Source organism: Chroicocephalus ridibundus, chromosome 3, assembly GCF_963924245.1.
Source record: "Chroicocephalus ridibundus chromosome 3, bChrRid1.1, whole genome shotgun sequence".
NCBI classification, from domain to species: Eukaryota; Metazoa; Chordata; class Aves; order Charadriiformes; family Laridae; genus Chroicocephalus; species Chroicocephalus ridibundus.
Window position 1 is genome coordinate 31,648,688 of NC_086286.1, and position 19,803 is coordinate 31,668,490.

At 37.2% G+C, this 19,803-nt stretch overlaps 1 protein-coding gene across 5 annotated transcripts in view; it reads right to left on the reverse strand.

The window, feature by feature from the left end:
- SRBD1 (S1 RNA binding domain 1) overlaps nt 1-19,803 on the reverse strand; it is a 132,741-nt gene that overhangs the window by 80,275 nt on the left and 32,663 nt on the right. For all 5 annotated transcript variants that reach the window (XM_063328628.1, XM_063328629.1, XM_063328630.1 and 2 more), the window contains 3 exons: nt 18,570-18,727; nt 17,287-17,377; nt 16,109-16,216 (listed from right to left, as the gene is read on the reverse strand). In XM_063328628.1, coding sequence (XP_063184698.1) covers nt 16,109-16,216; nt 17,287-17,377; nt 18,570-18,727 — 357 coding nt within the window. The remainder of the gene's footprint in view (nt 1-16,108; nt 16,217-17,286; nt 17,378-18,569; nt 18,728-19,803) is intronic.

Sequence of the window (19,803 nt, forward strand, 5' to 3'; positions counted from 1 at the left end):
CAAGTTATTCAAAGCTTTCCTGCCAGTTCATGTCTGGGCAGCAAGAAAGAAACGTATACTGGAACTCAATTGAAGAATCTTCTGGGGAGCATTACAGAGAAAGCACAGATGATTAGAACCTACACCTGCAAACGCCGGCAGAGTCTACAGTTACCCTATCATGTGGGCAATGGGCATCTACTCCACACCTACTTCTCTGGATCAGTCATTAGATTCTTATGTCTGGATCTCGCAAGACAAGCCAGCAATGAAGAACGAGGGTCTTGGAATGATTTTTTCAGCTTTTGGAAACTGCTGAATGCTGCCAGGGAATCACGATGGTTGAAAGGCATCTGTGGAGATCGGCTGGTCTAACACCCTTGCTCAAAGCAGGGTCAACCAAAGCAGGTTGCTCAGGGCTATGTCCAGTCAGGTTTCAAATATTTCCATGAATGGAGACTCCAAAACCTAATATATATTAACAGGAACACTTGGATCCTCTGTGGCTGAGAACAGAGGTTTTGATAAAATTAAACTGAGGTTCAGAATTTTTTAATAGCAGTTTAAAAATTTAGCACCATGTATACATTTCAGAAAAGTATCTATCTGCCCCGGAACAGCAAGAAACAAACGGAGATTTAAGAAGTCAACACTGTTTTCAAGCAGTGCAGCACTGAAAACTCACTCAACAATCCTAGCTTCCTCAAATGCTATATACGAAAAGAAAACTGAAGTTGTTCACGAATGAAATGAATGGAAATGTGTGCCCTGCTGATTCCTCAGTAACAGAGTAGGCCCACTTAATTTCAAGTGTCTGATGTTAAACTGTTAAGACTATTCTTGTAGTTGATAACTAACAGCTGTTACTTAGAAAAAATCCCAAAACCCAACAATTTGGAGATCAGGGCTATAGAAGAAGAGGCAACACACAATATTAAAACAATAATTGTCCAGATGAGGACAAGAGTTTATCTGACTCCACAGCAGCGCAGCAGCTAAGAGCCCGGGGGCACTCTGGCTGATGCAGATGACTCCTACAGGGGGTTATGGAGAACATATGCCAGGGTGGGATATGCAGCACCCTTTAATACGGCAGAGCATTTCCTGCCCTCGGGCGCCTGCTCAGCTCTGCTGGCTAGTGCAGAAGGTGGCAGAGCCAAGCCTTGTCCCCAGCCTGCCCCTGGTAGACAGGCCAGTACTATCACTGCCCTCAGCCGTGGCCCCGAGCCAGCACGAAGCTCACATTCACACACTCACATCGTCACCGTCACAGGCAACAACATGACCGAGATCTGCAGTGGACCATTCTAGGGCTTTTACTGGTCAGGCTGTTACGAGGCTGAGAGTATCTCTTACATGCACTGCAGAGATGGGGTTACAAGCTCCTCTTCCACCAAAAGAAGGCAGGACAAACATTAAATATTTCCCACCAAAGAAAGGATAGCCTTCCAAGTCTAAGCATTAATAAAAGTTCAGCTAATTCAGACTCAAATTATGTTAGGAAGTATGAATGTAGAGTTTAATATTAAGGGTCTAATTGCCACTTAGCCCCCTCCCCCCCCGCACGTTTTCTAAAATTGCATGAAGGAGAATCTAATCCTAAAAAGCCATGTAAATACTTCTAAACTACATATATGAAAACTGTTTTCTAAAGTTAAGACAGGTATGTCCAGAATTCAATTCAAGAAGTTGAAACATTTTCTTCAAAATATAAATAAAAGTTTAAAATTACTAATACCAAACTGGCACGTCCAGGATTTGGTTTAATCAAATCCCGAGAACCAGAACAAACACATCTCACAAGCTCTAAGTCTGAACTTCCTCTGAAATTCATAAAGGCTCACATCACCACTATCATCACAAGCACCATGTGATTTATGCAATTTAATTATATCAACTGTGGCACAATAAAGAAGAAACCCCAAACTTATATGTTGTCATTAAATCCAATGGAAACTAATGTACAAATGCTTTATAAATAAGGAGTAGACACGAACTTAAACCATACCTACATATTACATTAAAATTTTACATGAGACCTGTTTTAATCATTAAAAGCTTCAGCTTGTATTGAGTGCGAAAACTGGTATTTCAGATGACCAAAAGACAGCATCTCCCCCAAAGTTCAGTGGACTAATTACAAATTTTAGTTTATCACAACCTAACATTAAACACAAATTAGCTTGGCTTCATAATGCTAGTATTTATGGTTGACCAAAAAATAATCAATTCTGCACTTTCTGCATTGCATATTAATTAAAATATATATACAAAAACCATTATAATCAACATTTAATCTGTATCTTCACTTTATTAAAAGCTGGAAGAAATTCCCAACAGACCATAAAACAGAAGAGAATCTGCTCTGAATTAGATGCCACCCAGTTTTTTTTTCTCACTTAGCACCAGAACAACCCCTTTATTCAAAATCCCGTCTCAACAAGAAAACATTACTCCAGCTCATGTCAGAAGTCCAGTAACCTGCAACCTACTCTAACCACTTTATCAAAAACGAGCCAGTGAAAACTTGATCCACTAACAACGATCAGCAGCATGGCCTTTCCAGTGAGTGGTCTTCTCCAGAAATGCCAAGAGGTCATTAGGCAGTTTCCCTAAGGAGAAAGCTATGACCAAGGAGGCACCAAGCGGCTGTGGACCTGCAGGTAAGAGACAGCAGGGTGCCAGCAGAGCCAGCCAGGACCGACAGGAGCATGGGGAAAACAAGAAGAACAGAGAAGAGGACAGCCTTAAGCATCTCTTTAAAAGGAATTAAGCATCCCTTTAAAAGTCTTTTTGTTGTTAGCTAAAGAAATGGGATATATTAAAAGGATACTATATCATGATTTCAAAATTATTTCCTTCTAAAACATTCAAATTGACAATGTCTCTTCCTATTTACTCTTATAGCAGAAGATTAGATTTAACGTTTCCTTCAGCAGAGAGATAATCACTGAGAAGTAATACAGGAAAATCCAGTTTGATTTACTTAAAAATGACAAACTAACTTCTAGAAAATAACTTTAACCAAAAAAAAAAAAGAAAAGACAAAGTAACTTTGAGCTGTGATTTTACAGTAGGAGGGAAAAATAGACCAGGAACAAGTAATAAATGCATCACTGATTTTACTGAAAGCCCACTTCCAAAGTATATTTACAGTACAACGTCATAAGGCTGACAAGAGAATCACCCATGGAAGATGCATGTCTAAACTGTTTCCCTGAAACATTTAAGCCAAATTCAAATGTCAAAATATATTTTATCCAAATGTTAGGTCTAGTTCAACCCAATAAAAGAACTGAACAGGCAGTAGGCATGTTGCCTTGGCTGCCAAAGATGTTTAACAAAATATAAAAATTAATTAGGTTTGAGAGATGAGTTTTATGTGAAAAGCGAATTTAATATTAGCAATAGCTCTAACTGCATATAGATGGACATCTTCCCCCCCACCTCCAGGTTTTTTATTTAGAAAGCTCCACAGACAACCGAGATGTTTGAATAGTACTTGCTGTTACATAAAATAATCTGATACAATTAGAAACTGTGATATTGCTTACAGTTGCAAACAGGATTAAAGTGAAAATGTTATTTCTATGTCAGCAACAAATTTGCTTGCAGGAGCACTGGGTGTTTAAAGGAAAGGAAAATAACTAATGTGCAGAACTGCTAGATGGACGTCATTACATTTACAACCGTACGTAAAGCCACCAAAGCAACACAAGTCTCCCAAAATTGAAAAGGAACAGGAAAACCAGCACCAATCTCTCCTCTCTGTCCTCTCCCCCTCTGCTTGCCCGTTGTTCCCAGCTGTTGCTGCTAGAAGAGCCTGAAGAAGGTGCTTCACGTAGCTTGTGCTTTTTTAATGTCTCCTTTCATACATATTCTTTCTCGCCTCTGTATCACCTACCACAACAAATGGATCATTTCTCCTTCCTTCCACTTACTCATCATTGACAAAACTGCTGGGATCCAGCTATAGAAAGGAATTACCCTCAATAGGCACCTTCAGTCGCAACCGTTTGACACTGCAGCCATCTAAATCTAATCCCTTTTCAAGCTGAAATAACCTACTCAAAGGCCCTTTGAGACACACAGCACGTCTATATTCTCTGCCTCTCATGCCCTGAAAACATCAGAAGTATGCTGAAGCATCTCCTGTTGCTGTGGCTTCTTTCAATGGCATTCACGAAGGTTTTAAGACTGCCATACACTTTTGTGATAAGAAAAATTAAATGAGTCGAGGCAAGCATAGCCCCTAGTTTCAAAATCACACAAAATAACTGCAGTGGAAGGTGGAACATGGGTAGCACTCACTCCTACACTGCCAACAGCCTCTCAGAGCCGATAGCCTGAGAATCCTCTAGGACTGAAAAGCAAATACATCATATCTGTCAGTAAAGCAAGGGCTCTTTCCCTCTGCGCTTACACAATATTGTCATTTCTATTCCTCATTTCAGGCTATCAGACACCTAGAAGTCATTAACATTTAATTTTCAAATCTCCCTAAAATCCAAGCCAATTTGTCTTTTAAAAAAAAAAAAAATAAAAATCAAGGTTCATAATAGTTGCCGTCCTGGTACCGGGGGAATTTGTTAGCAGCTGTACAAGAGGCAATTTCCTGAGGCTTACTACTCAAAACAAACCTGAACGTATTTTCAGAGGGAGACTTCTATCCAAACTTTTGTATCTGCCCACAAACTTGCCTTTTCACCAGATCTCAACAGTATTGATACTTCAAAGAATAAAGAAACTTTTCGCCCACTAATGACAGCATGTGTGCATATGCTCAGTCCTTTATTTTCTTAAACATTTCTAATTATCATTTAGAAATACATGCAAGCCACACATGTATACTCTCTAATAGAGATCGATCTAGGATGAAGAATCTCATCTCAAAGGTAACTCCCTGACAGTTAAAAGCCAGTGAAATTAAGGTATCTAGTGTAGAGTGTTAGACAGCCTAATGTAATCTAACCACTATTGATGCTATCGGCATCAATGATAATCATAGAATCTTCATGGTTGGAAAGGACCTTTGAGGTCGAGTCCAACCAAACAACCTACAATCTCTGTCACTAGGGCATGCCCTGAAGTGCCACATCTAGACGTTTCTTAAACACCTCTAGGGATGGTGACTCAACCACCTCCCTGGGCAGGCTATTCCAGTGCCTGACCACTCTTTCAGTAAAGTAATTCTTCCTAATATCTAACCTAAACCTCCCCTGCTGCAACTTCAGACCATTTCCTCTGGTCCTGTCATTATTCACTTGGGAGAAGAGGCCAACACCCACCTCTCTCCAACCTCCTTTCAGGTAGTTGTAGAGGGCAATGAGGTCTCCCCTCAGCCTCCTCTTCTCCAAACTAAACATGCCCAGTTCCCTCAGCCTCTCCTCATATGACCTGGTCTCCAGACCCCTCACCAGCCTGGTAGCTCTCCTCTGGACACACTCCAGCACTTCAATGTCCCCCTTGTACAGAGGGGCCCAGAACTGGACACAGTACTCGAGGTGAGGCCTCACCAGTGCCGAGTACAGAGGCACGATCACTTCCCTACTCCTGCTGGCCACACTATTCCTGATACAAGCCACAATGCACAGTTAAGTTCAAATAAATAAATAAATCTGTATATTACATCTCACAACAATAAAGGAAGCCTAGTAAGAGCTGAAATGCAGAACACCAAATGTGGTTTCACAAATGAATAGGTATGAAGTTTGGCAGAATCTCAACGTAAGTAAAAACATATTACTGGCAATCTCATACAAATGGAAAAATGCTTACTACTCCATTAGGTTCCTAGAGAATGCCTACTTGAAGACAAAACACTATTCAAATACACAACCAGGTCAGACTGTGCAATAACACTCCGCACCTCACAAATCAGAGGATACATCTTGTATTTATATAATTTCAATCTGGATGCTCTCAGTATTAATCACACTCTATATTTGGATGCTTCCACTTAAATTAACTCCTGACAGGATTCCACAAGTAATTCCTTTTTTATGTAGTGAGGAACCTAAATGAATTTTCCCAATCTTTACTAGTGAAAATGTACCCATTGCCACAGCTATTCCATGACAAAGTCACTTAAAAGATGCAAACGTATGTTTCTGGTATCTCTTACGTATAAAGAGAATAATACAGTAATATCCCAAATACCACAAGCATCACTTACTTTAGAAAGGCATTAATGACACAAATCATAAATTAATGTTTTAATGGTTTAAGTTTACATTCACTTCTCAGGATCAAAGATTTTGTTAGCGTGGCGATACCATACTAGCGTGGAGCCATGCTATTTCATCTCAAGCAATGGATAAAGGCTACCAGTGTAAAATGCACAGACATGGATAACAAAAAGCTCACTGCCAGTTTCCTTAATCAACGTTCTGCCAATACAAATGAGAGGGAGGATTTCCTATGTGCAATTTCACTCTTTTTAAAAATGAAATTTCTGTGTCTTTCTAGTGTTTATTATTTTCAAGTCCAAACCCAGTGGTCTTCAACCTGTGGTTCACAAGCTTCTTCCAAGGGGTTCACAGAGGACACCGAAGAAACCATCCCACTGTCAGTAGGGATTATGGTCTCTGGAGTGAGTTCTACACTGCCACCAGTGAATTTTCAGTGGTCCGCAGATAAAAAAATACTTTCAAAATCCACCATCATTCAGTTTAGTCATTATCTAACCTCTCTCAGCTTCTGTTTGAACAGGTTACATCCAAATCTGATTATGTTCCGTTTCCAATACAAGAGAAATGGAGGTGATTGCACATGTCATTGATTTAAAGAAAAAAAAAAGCCAACTGAAACTACAGAGACACTGAGCCATACATTTTAATTTTGAAAGCTCTTAAAACAGTGCTACAGCAGCTTACGTAAAAGCCTAAGCTTTCCTGGTTTGTTTGAGAGCACTATCAATATCAAATTTGGAACATTTAAGGCTCACATCATTAAATCTTCACAATCCTAGCTGTATAAGGAGCATGACTCCTTTTCCTCATGTGGTGTCTCATAGTAACTGACCAAAACCTAACCTTCTAAGCCTTACGTTGAATAGACAGCACTTTAAAACATACTCTGGAGTTACATGGAACAAGTGTACTTCAGCTCACTTCATCTAAAAAAAAATAAAAAAAAATAAATGTAGTATTGGGAAAAGACTCAGATGCAGTTGTTGAGAGTCTGTCTCCAATGCTCGCTGTGAGAAGCAATAATATGTCATTAGGTCACATTTTTTAGCTGAAGTCCAAACCTCAGTTTTAAGCTTGGACTGCACACCAACCATGCACACTCACAGACGACTAGGGGAGGGAACAGAAGAGGAAAGGGAACTGTTCTCTTGACATAACTTGCTGCATTGAAAAGGCAAGGAACACACAGCTCAGATGAGCTTAAAGCTGTACAAAATTCCTGTAGACTTTATGTACCTCAGTGCCTCTGTCTAGAGGAAAGTACCTTCAAAGTGCCCCGCCCCTTATTTCCAGGCTATATACCCTTGTTCTTTATGCACCACTTCATCAACCAGCTACCCAGCTCCTCATGCTTCTGCCATTCCTTGAGCCATCCCTAGACCTTGGCCACCACTCAGACACCTCCTCCCTTTCTCCTGCCAAGAAGTACAAGATGGCACAAACAGCACAGAGACCTGCACGCAACCTCTTAGACATAGACAACGACTTGAAAATTTCATCCTTCAATATCTCTACTGATACTCCAAACATCACGCAAGTAACGCAACAGCCATCACAAGGAAGGATGCTTTGGTGATCCTTCAGAGAAAGGAGGATGTCAGACCAAATAAGAATGCTCATTCTGGGAGAAGTGGGCATGTTATAATATTGCCTTATGTTATGTTCATTCTGCTAAATAAGATCTTCCTGGAAATCTTTCTTTGAAATTAAACCAATAAGAATCGTATAGTGTTGATGAAATGGCACAGAAAAACTTCAAAAGTTGTAACTACATTAAACAATAACCTCAATAATTTCAGTCTGAAATAAAAAGCTTATTTCTAGCCTGTTAGGTACCCCACTCCCTCACAAATATCAGACACTCAAATGAACTAGTTTTGTTTCATTGTAGCAATGTAGTAAATTGAAGACCTAGTCATCCATTTTTCTTTAAATCTATTAAACCCTTCTTCGTATCTGAGCTCAAGAAGTAGCCTTGAACAAGAGACTTTAGGCCAGAGTGATTTTCACTGCCATCATAGAAAGTCTTAAGGAAGGAGACTGTATCGGAAACACTGACCAGCACACAATGTTAAATGATGAAAATAGTGTTTTAGAGACTTCTACTACTGAGTCAAACACACCCCAAAAATAAAATCCTCTGCTCACAGGCTAGTTTTAGTAGCTGTATGCTGAACATTAAAATCATTGCTACACGTATTTGGTAAAAATGGGATTTTGTTTTAAGTGACCTTTAGGAATGGAACACCCAGTCTTGGTCTATGAATGTACCTCATGCGATATATACATTCCAAAACTGCTCCCAGGGGACCTGATGGGCACACTCTGTGCAGAAACGGTAGCACTTGTTCATTGCATATCCTGCGTCTGGCATCTCTCAATAACCTTTTACCTTTCCAACTTGTTCGTTTTGTGTTCGTAAATGTTTTTGGATGCTTCTCCCTCTTCACCTGACTTCTGTTGTACAACACCAGATGTCTTCTAGCTGATTATCTTAAAAAGATGTGTTTTATTTACCTGAAAATAACAAATATCTACAAGGAAACAGTCTGTGTACAAATTACTGCTCACTGGGGAACAAAATAAAATTGAAAATAGAGAAGTCATTTTGCAATCCTAAATATAACAAATTACTTCTCTGTTAAAAAACTAAGGGGGCGGAATTATTGTGATAAATGTCTCATATTTATTATCTGATTTGCAAGAGTGTATCTGAGATCGGTACATTTCTAGTTGAAGAGTATGCAAAGGTGCCCTTAAACACATTGTCATGTGCTTAATAGCTTTTCATCCTAAAATCTTGCCTAATATTACAGAAGTTGTTTTGTTTGTTTGTTTAGTATCCTTTAAAGGTCTAAAGAGATTTACACATTGAGAATACATAACTTCTAAAATCACTACTCCATATTACTGTTATTATGATTTTCTCTTTGAAAGAAAAGATGTGAATAACCTTCCTCTCTCCCACAAGACTGTTTTCCCATAGATTGCCCTGGAACCAAGTCAAATGACATGTCCTAGTGTTCTGGAAAAATGGAGTTTTTCCTCAAGTTTTAGATTTCTTTCACTAGTTACATTTACTTCCTGACTCCCTTCCTTCACGTTGCTAAAGTCTAGACTCCACATATATCTTACTCTTTTTTTTTTTTTAATTTAAAGGAATTCATAGTCTCTTTAACTACATTGACATACTCCAATTAGTCCTTGTTCTCGTCTTAAGAACTGTGAATTTATTTCTCTGAAACAGAATTCAAAGACGGTATTCCATAATTATATGAAGTGTATCGCTTATAAAGTTTGTTTTAAAAACTTTCAAATTCATGCTACACAAGCCAGAAATTATCATCTCCTATTTCACCTGTCCCACTGCATCTTCACTGCTTACCCATTCCTTTTTCTCCCCTCAGAAAAACATGGCTAGAGATGGTACTGCTGTCTACAGTAAACTTTAAAAATAAACAACAGAGCTGAGGCAGAGGGGAATCTTCTGGAACTGCTTCAAAATCTAAGATGACATCTGAATTTCCCTTTTGAATACAGTATGGGTTCAGCTCAACATAGATACCAGTCTGTGGATGCACCAGGAACAAACATCAAATGCTATTTTAAACATGGACACTTATTACAGTCCATGTTGTGCCGAACAACGGACTAATTGCTATGTAAAGTTACGAATAGTCAAGACTAGCAGTAGGAAGAAGCCTCTATGCAGAGTGAGGTTCCAATTTACAGAACTGTCTCCTGTAAATATAAATATACACAAAATTATTTTTCATATGAAGTACTCATGATCATGATGAGTTCTTACTCAGGTGTAATAAATAATCACAACAGAAGGTGACTTTTAAGTAAGGGACAGAAGACAGTTTAGCTGGAAATTACTACATAATGTAAAATGTTTTCATTGACTGCGTCCTCTTCAGACACATTTTAAACCTGTTTGTTCCTCAAATTATATCTTCATTGTTTAGGACTTCTCATGACTCCACTAGAGCTTGAAAAAGATGAAAGCAGAACAAAGGTTCTTCAGTGCATATTTCAGATGCGTGCATTGTTTCCGCTGAATATGTATTCCTTTTGCCAAAACTTTCCAAATTACTTTCTACCTTCTGTATCAGACATCTAATTACCTAAGGTGTGTAGGTGCGCGTACATAAATGCGTCATCAATAGAGTTATATAGCTTAACAGACAAAAATAACAGCTTAAAGAAAATATAATCAAAAAGAAATAGGAATAAAGTTTCCCATATCCCTACCTCCCTTTGTACTCTCAACAGACTTGAAACAACTGCATTAATGCAGCAAGCAATAGCTTGTAAAAGGATGCAAACCAGCTGAAACATTTGACAGACAGTGTTAAATACCAGAGGATTCATATCAACCACTTTATTTGAAAAGGTGCTTTGATGTTGGCTATCTTTCATGTACCTCTTTCATGGCACATTAATAAGGAAAACTGAGATGGGGTAAATTAAGTCCCAAGGTCATATCTAGAGTTACAGCACTGTGGGTACCTGATGAAATACGGATTAATGCTGCATGAGCACTGAATAAATAAAACCACTTCTGTTAACCACTCAAACAAGTTTTACAAGTAGTTCTGAACTTTATTCGGCAACTAGACTTCAGACATCTTAATCCCCCCACACTGCTTTGAAACCTAATTATCATAATGTGAACCCGAATGTTAGGTCCCTTTCAAACTGCGAGTGCTATGAAGCAGAAAAGTAATGGGAATTAAGCTAGTGTAACATTAGAAATGTAGAGGAATGGAACTTGAAAGTGGCATTTGTTAAAGCTGAGAGAGTATAATGTAGATATTCAACAACATGAAACACACATTTAAATTGAAAAGGATATTTAAAGCATGTGCAGACACCTATAAAATACAAGCGGACCTAAAATCCTGTAGAACAAACATTTCCAAATCAGTTTCTTGCCACCAAGGTCCAACTTCAAAAGGTATTAAACAGTCCTATTCTACCTTAGCAGAACATTTCTGAGTATTCTAAAGCAGACAATTTAAACATTAAAGAAAACCCAATGAGAACTTTACAAGACATTACAGACTTTCCCCTATTTGTTGCAGTACCGAAGTGTTTGAACTTAAACAGCAGTAAATTATTAATTACATTGCTTATAAAGCCTCAAGAGCAAGAAAAGATTTTGCTGAAAGCGGCAGAAAAGGATTTTGTATCAAGTTTAAAACCAAGTATAACATAAATTAAACACCAAGCCACCTAAAAAACAATAACAAAAAAAAAAATACACTTGACTGGCTGCATTCTTTACTGCTTAATGAAAACAAGTAACAGTTCATGACACTTATCAAACTTTCCTTTAAATATGAGCTGAAATACTTTATTCTGAGCACGCATTAACGTAAGAAGCACATAAGAGAAGTCAGACTGGTATGAATGTTTGTATTGTGACAATGAAACTACTGAGGCTGAAAGAAAAAATGTGATTTTATTTCTCCAAATATGATAATTGAGCTGTTTCTGTTGTCCTGCTCTAGCAGAGCTCACCTGCCATTCAGACAGCTTTCATTTCCAAGATGCCTACAACCGACAGCAATCAAAGTAAAACAGTTGCAGTGATCGATATATGGAATGAGATTCCTGAAATATTTTTTCAAGATTTTCATTTAATCCAAAAAGGCCAATGAAATCCTAAAAGTTCATCATCTGCCATGTTAATGCTGAACACACTGTTGTTTAATTTACATTTCTGGTCCTGTTAAAACAAATACACTTGTCTAAAACAGAACATCTGTTTTGGTTATAATACAATGTATCTTTGGCAAGAACTCACAATAGAACTAACATAAATAATCAAGAATATTTATTGAACCTTGTAACAAAAACTGATTTGTAACAAAAAACCTGAAGACTAGATATGACTGTCTCTGGGCTCTAGTCCAGTCCTAATCTAAGTCAATAAACATAGCTCTAAAAGGGAAACTACAGTAAAAAAAAAAAAAAAAGTCAGTCAGTCCTGCAGTTATTTAGGTTGGATGTAGGTATCTGAAAGCATGTTGGATACAAAAATAGTGAAAAATATTTGCTTTAAATCAAAAACTGTCAAACTGAGTCCAGACAGGTTTTAAAGCCACACAAAAAAAATCATGCCATATGCCTCATTTCCTACTACTGTGTTCACTGATTTCTCTTCTCTTTGGAAATCTTCAGTAAAACTATACAAAGTTTGTACTTGCCATTGCTGAGGATTTGTTATTTTAATTGCTTCTTTTTCATGTATTTATTAGCACTAAGAAAAACAAAACAGTCATCAAAAAAATACTGTAATGTTTTTGAGAGAAACTGAAATAAAGAAACTGAAACGAAGAAAGTTATTTTGGAATACTCTGATCTGATACCAATACAGCTTAAATACTTTAAAGTGAGATTCAGTTAATTTGATTCTTGCTACACAACTTTAAAAAAAAGTGAAACAGCATTCTCATTTAAGTCTATAGTTAAGCTCGCTAGAGGCAGATCATGAAGCCAAAAAATAACTTCATGCACCATTCTGAAATTATCATACAGGACTTTAGTCATAGAGAGACTATTTCAGCATGTACTGCACATACGTGCAATCAATTAAGGGTTCAGCTGGTTATTATCTTAAACCCTCATTAGAGTGCATACCTGTCCAGATTATTTGTGCATGCATCAACTGCACACACCTTTCTTTCTAAAATTACAGACTCTATTATTATCTCATTTCCCTGGAAATGCATGATCCAAGTTCCATATGATGAGCTGGACATAAAAGTAAGAACAGGTTTGGGGTTTTTTTTTTAATAATCATTTCTGATCCTATTCTCCACTTCTAACAAAAAAAAAACTTAAATAGTATCACATTACAAGTTTTATTTGCCAAGGAAGATGAAGTCTGTAGTTCCTCTCTATCAGCCACCTTTCTGAATGACAGCTTTAGAAGTTGATTGGGATTTTGGTTTTAAAGCACTATAAAACAATCCAGCCTCATCTGCCAAGCCACTTTACATTTGGACTCCTTTAAGGAAAAAGACTGTAAACGCAAATACAATTGGCAATTCTCTGAAACTTGCACACAGCAATGAACTGAGTTTTGTTTTGCTGGGCAAGGATTTCCACCTCCGTGCAGCTCAGCGTACCATTGCAAGAAGCTGAATGCTTGGGAAATGGTATCGTGTTAGATGCAACTGCCTCATTCTGTTACAGTTTAGCTACTGGAGGGGTGTTGTTTTGTTCTGGTTTTTTTTGTTTGTTTTGTTTTTTACAGTTCAAACAAATTTATTTGTAAAGCCATTTTTTGGGTACAACTGCAACCTGCTGAAGCAGATCCTTAAAAATTAATTGTTCCAAAATTACTTAAATCGTTTCTTATGAGATTTTAATTGAAAAACAATTTATAAAGATCACTCAATCCAAAAGCATACCATGGATTTCCACAGAACTGCTTAGAGATCTGTATTCAGCCTACGTATAAACAAAGCCCTCATTTTCCCCTATCATGAGAAAACAACATAATCAAGGGAAGACTTTGTACACGGAAACAGAAAAGGTTTTTTGTGATTTGAGAGCGCCTGTTCTGCAGGACTTTTTCTATTTAAAAAAAAAGAAAAAAAAAAAAAGAGAATAAGCAGAGTGCATTCTTCCAAGTCATCTTTCATAGTTCCCCTCAAGAGGTGCTGCAGTTCTCACAATGTATGTCTACTGTCCCCTATTGCTCAAATGATAATTCTGTACTAATTGCTCCTCATTTAGCAAGTACCACATATGTACCTCAGACTGATATAAATTCCAGGCATTTCACATTATCAGAAGCGGGGGAGTGGACGTCTGGACTCATCATTCCCTTCTGTTACTAAGAAGTACCAAGGAGATTAAGGAAAAGGTTTTCTGGAGCTCGAAAGCAAAGACAGTAGCTATCTTGCAGGATTCAGTGGCATGGCTGGGAAACCCCAGCACTGGATAATGCAGTGAGAAGCACATAAAACTAGTTTGGTTCAGCAGAACAGGCAACATGGGAACCCTGATCTTCAACAAAGAAACTCAGCCAAGGCTGTCAAAATGTGAAGAGAGACACAAGGACTGCAAGTCCAGCTTATTTGTAAACCCATGTATACAAATGCACGCACAAACAGCAGTCTACAAACGTCGACAGCATCAAATATGTCACCTATAGCATGCAGGACAAAAAAATTTACACTCTTCCGATTTTTATTTTAATATGCAGCAACTCGGTGTTCTGCATACGAATTCTGAAGTAGGGACTAGCTCTTCACCATGCATGAACACAGCACAAAAATCCATTAACAATATAAATATACACTGAAAGCAAAAATGGTTTTGATTATGCTAATTTTCACTTACAGGAAATAATCCTGCGGGTTAAAAAACTGCATTTATATATTTTTCCTATAAATATCACAAGTTTCAGAAAAAGTGAAAGGTTATAAGATTATCTGTCACTAGAAAAAGCAACCAACTTGATAACCTTACTTCTGCCTTAGAGCATTTATACTAATTCATACTTCACAAGACCTTTATCAGTTCCAAGAAAAAAAAATATAAAATCAATACTCATAATTATTTTGCAAATTCTGTAATCTTCAACTATAAACAGGGAAAAAATATTAAAGCAAAAGAGGAAAACACAGTGAGAAAATCATCTGCCACAGTATTATATAAATACATTTTTCTGTGTAAACTAAATAGTTATTTATATTTTGTAGCATATGATTAATCAATAAATAAATCATTATTACCCTTTCAGAAAAAGCGCTTATGTAATGGATTTTTAAACTATACGAAGTGAACAACAGTGAAATTAAACATTTGCCAAAAAACACACAGTATGAAGTGTTTTCCACTCTTTACAGTTATTAAAAATCCACTGTTTTCGAGGTGGATCAGGAAAGGGGATGTCTAATTTTCCAGAAGCTTCAACAGCCTCCTTCCTTTGAAACAATTATTAAAAAAATAAATAAAATAAAATCAGAAAAGCCCTACTATGCCTCCTGAAATAAAAACGAGATTTAAGTATCAGATCTTGCTGCAAATTTACTTTGGAATCTTAGGAACAGAGAACAAGTACAATTAAATGACAGCATAAATTAGTAGGAATAACACATTTGTTGAACATTTCTGTAGGATGACTTCCTAATTTATGGAGAAAAGGCTCCACTAAAAGCGTACAGTAGTTTGAACAGAGAAAGGTCATAGCTCTTCCAAAAATGTAGGTAACTTAGTTCAATATGTTAAGACAGTGAAAAGTAAATATTGCTGTTAAACTTCAGCACAAAAGATAATCCAAGGTAAATCACCAAAAATGTTTTAAAAAATAATGGTGTGAATTAAAAAAAACCAGAACAGCTCTACAGGGGAGAAAAGAAAGCAATATAGTATGATTTCCATCCAAATCGACAGCAGAATACTTTAGTTTGAATTCAACACACTAATGGATAAAATGTGAAGTTTAAAGAGGATAAATACCTTCACTACTTTCTGCTAGGTATTAACGAAGTATTTATTTCCAGATCATTTAATACTCATAGGATTAGCAAGCATTCCATGACGTAGTCCAAAAACACAAGCTTTATCATTTGCATTTAAACCTCATTTATCAAGAAATAGACACACAATGCCAAACACGGGTCCTCGGCTGTTTGAGCTGCTATTCTCGCATACTTGTTACAATGATAATAGCAACAGAGTGAGCCTCAGGAAGAGAAAATAAAATGCTTCAGTTGAGTCTGTCTTACTGACTCGGGAAAACTACTTTCATGCTCCGAAGAGCTACAGCTAAATGGATGGGTCAAGCTTGACTCAAAAGACGACAGACAAGACAATAAAAAGAAACACTTCAAAAAAATTATATTTAAAACTACCTGGTAAGTTAAAATGCGCTGAACAGATAAGCATCACAGCAAGCAAAGCAATCTTACCAATAAACAACATCCAGTGGTGCAAAATATTTCTTCATAATTAAGTCAGCAAAGTAAGCTTCTGTTTCTCTGCAGGCTGTGCCATTGCCAATCACGACAGTGCTACAGCTTTGCAAGGGGTAAAAAGATGAACAATTACACTTAATTATTCTTTTAGACTTTTTCATACATAGCATTCAATAAACAACAATGACCAATACATCTTATTTTATATAACACAAGGCCCAGATTTAATGAGAACTTATTCCTAGTGATATCCCGTAGTGTTTAATAGATTTTCCATGTGACAGTTCAAGAGAGGAGGCAAAATTTTCACTCATTTGTAATGGAATTGAACAGTGGTAATATCTGCAGAAAAACCAAAAAATGATGCTTCATATTCATAAGAAAAATGTAATGTTACTTACAGTCCTCAAACGCTTTCATCTCATACTTCCCTCATCTGTTATATGTCATTAAAAAGGACAGAAGCCCAAGCAATCAGAATCTTAATTCCTTAATGGGAACATCATCGTCTGCGACAGCTTGGAAGGTCGTTGCCTCTGACTGCCCCAACCATAGCCATCAAATCACCTTGTTTAAAGCCAATCGAACACTTAAAGAAAAAACTGGACTGTACGCTGTGGCAGTTCAGCAGCTGACTCAGTGGACCAGATGCCTGCCCACGGGGCATCCCAAAACAGTTGGGTACATGAACCTTGCAGTCATTCTGCCCCTATTTGCAAGTCCAGCTGTATATCTGAGCAGTATTTCCTTTACTTAATAAAACTCTTCCAAAATCTAAATGTGTCTTTTGCAACAGCGAAAGATCGATGACTGATATGGGGGCTGGGGGGGCGGGGGGGGGGTGCAGGAAGAGTGAGGCTAAACTTATTCCTTAGCTGAATGTTAATTTCTATTCCTAAAAGTAAATGGATTGACAGAGCTTTATGGAGATACATTCGTAACATGCAGCCTTAGTCATAGCCACGGCTTGATTTCACATGCTTCTAACATATACACAGTGTAAAAGCATGAACATAGACCAAAAGAAAAATAAGCTCTGAACGACATAAAAAAGAATAATTCAAGTTAAATTACTAGAGTTATTATTCCACCCAAAAGCAAGTATTTATATAGTGAAGATTTTCATTATGTTAGGTAAGAAAGAATAATAAATGGAAGTTTCTTTATCATACTTGTACTGTAGCAGAAGCCTCTTTATCTTCTCAGCTTCACGAAATCCTTGACCAGAATGCAAGTAAACAACATCAGTATGCAGTATCTGACCTAGAATTATGAAAAGCAAAGCCATTTGATAAAAAACACAAAGATCCAAAAGCTATATCCTGCAGAACTACTGAAGTTAATTTGATGATTCACCAGGAAAGCTTCTTAATAAGCCATCTTTCCCTTTTATTTTTGTATCCAATTAGAAGAAATGTATGGTGGGCAGAAGACAAAAATGCTTTGGCTGCCAAAGCAAAACGAGTTGATACATTTTCTAGTTCCCTGGGGACATATACACGTAACAAATAACAAACATCTAGTCATATTAGGCAAATAAAGTGTATTATATTATCAAAGAGAAAAACAGCAATTCACTGCAAAAAATTTATTGCTCTAGTCTAGTACATTTTACAGATCCAGTAGATGCAAGAGAATTAGGAATGCAGTCTCAGGACTTACAGTCCAGGAGCTCTAGAACTCCAACGCCAGCTCTTGCCATCATCCTATCTATCACATTTGGAAATAATTGTATTAACTGGCAGTAATAGCTTATGATGCAGTGCAAGCTAACAACTTTTATTGCCATTTTAACACGTGTCAATAACACATCTTTCCTTATACCCACCCTGGGTAGATGTATTCTCAGGCAAAAAGTAGCAATGAAATAAAAGGAAAACAAGCCATTTTCACATGGGCCTAAAGAGGTACGTACCCCCAGATCATAGTAGGATGAAATGAAATGGAAAGGCTCTGTTCTATATCTGTCTAAAAACTGAACTAAGAAGTTCTGCAAAAACAATGTTTCTGACTTCTCACATTAACACACATACTACTAAACAAAAAGGCTGATAAAGTGTCCAGATGTCCAAGATATTACCCATGAAAGAAGCAAAGTTATAGAAAGTATTTAAATTCAAATTCTTTGTTAAACAATAAAAGTGCCAGGTGTTCTCTCCTTGCTGACTACTGAGAGGCACAATTATTTGAACCTGTATTCAAGAAGGCAGAGGGGATTTTAAATTCTATTTTAGAGAGGAGTAATAACACCAAAGGAGACACTGGAATCCAGATGCCAGAAAATTAACCTTAAGCCTGAACAAAGGAATTCGCATGACAGGGTGCAGGGAAAACACTAAAAGCTTTAAAAAAAAAAAATCAAATTGATAAAAAAGTAGGATTTGAACCTATCCTTTCCTCTAAATGAATATATTTTTTATCAGTCCTTTCAAAAATATTTGGAATTGAAACTTACTGGTTGGTGAAATAATTGCCAACTTGCAGCCATGTTTGTAGCCAGGATCTACTCCCATCAATGTACGGCCCCTCACGGGGCTGGTCAGAAGCAACTGCCGGAGGTTTCTCCCAAACATCATGACAGATTCTTTCTCTGCATCAGATGTCAACTTTGATCTTAGAAGGATGAAAGCAAAAAACATTCTCCCCTCAATTAGCTTTCAAGTGCACTTTTCAATTGTTCCAAAGTTGTAAGGCTTTTTCCAATCATGTTTTCATTATCTTTAACTAAATATTACACTTACAATCAAGTTTTTGACACTTTTTAAAAAAAATTAACAGCTATATGTTCATCTCATTATGGTTCTAAGAAGGTAAATCAACATGAGAGTATAACAGAAACACCTATAGTCCTGTACGCACACTAACTAACATTCAAAGATCAACTTATAATTTTGAGCAAAGAACAGCTTCCCATCAAAGCTGATACCTAATTGCAAAGAAAAGTGGATTTGAAGAAGGCACGGATTGAATTCATCATAACTTCCCAGTTCTGGAGAAAAATCACTACCCAGCAAAAAAAGGATGACCATTCAAGCTGAGAGGTACTGGAGAGAAACTGGAAGAGCCTATCCAATTAATTGCCAACACACCGTGACTCATGAGGCATTTAATTTCATCTTCTAATTACGTTATTTAAGAGTCATCACAGAAGTGTGTAGACTTGAGGTCTTTCTAGGAGGGTATTCTGCTTCCTCAGAATGAAACTAGAAAGCTGATGGGGTCATGATGTTCCCTACCTTTCTTTTCCATATTCTCCAACAGAAAGAAGTGAGTTAGTACAGCAAGGATTGACTTTGATGACTTTAAGCAAGAACACTCACTGCAGAGTGTTATGAGAAATATATCAGTCTTGTTGAGTGAAAGTGTACAAGATGCATGATGTCTCATTTGTCAGATGTGGCCAGTAACACAATGACTGATAAGGACAAGTACTTTTGTCATGGTATGGCATCTTATATAAAAAAAAGCAAAAAGGAAAAAGTAATGGGGACACAAATATTCATCACCTAGCTGATTTTTTCTTTTTTTCTTTTGCAAGTATTCATTGCCATTTTCAGCTGCATTACATTGTCAATAACTATAACAATTACGCAAGCAAAAGCAATGCAGTAACGCCTTCATATAACTTAAAGGGTAACTAGTGCCCTAATTCTCCTTTTCCTTTTACCCATCACTGAAAAAAGTTGTAT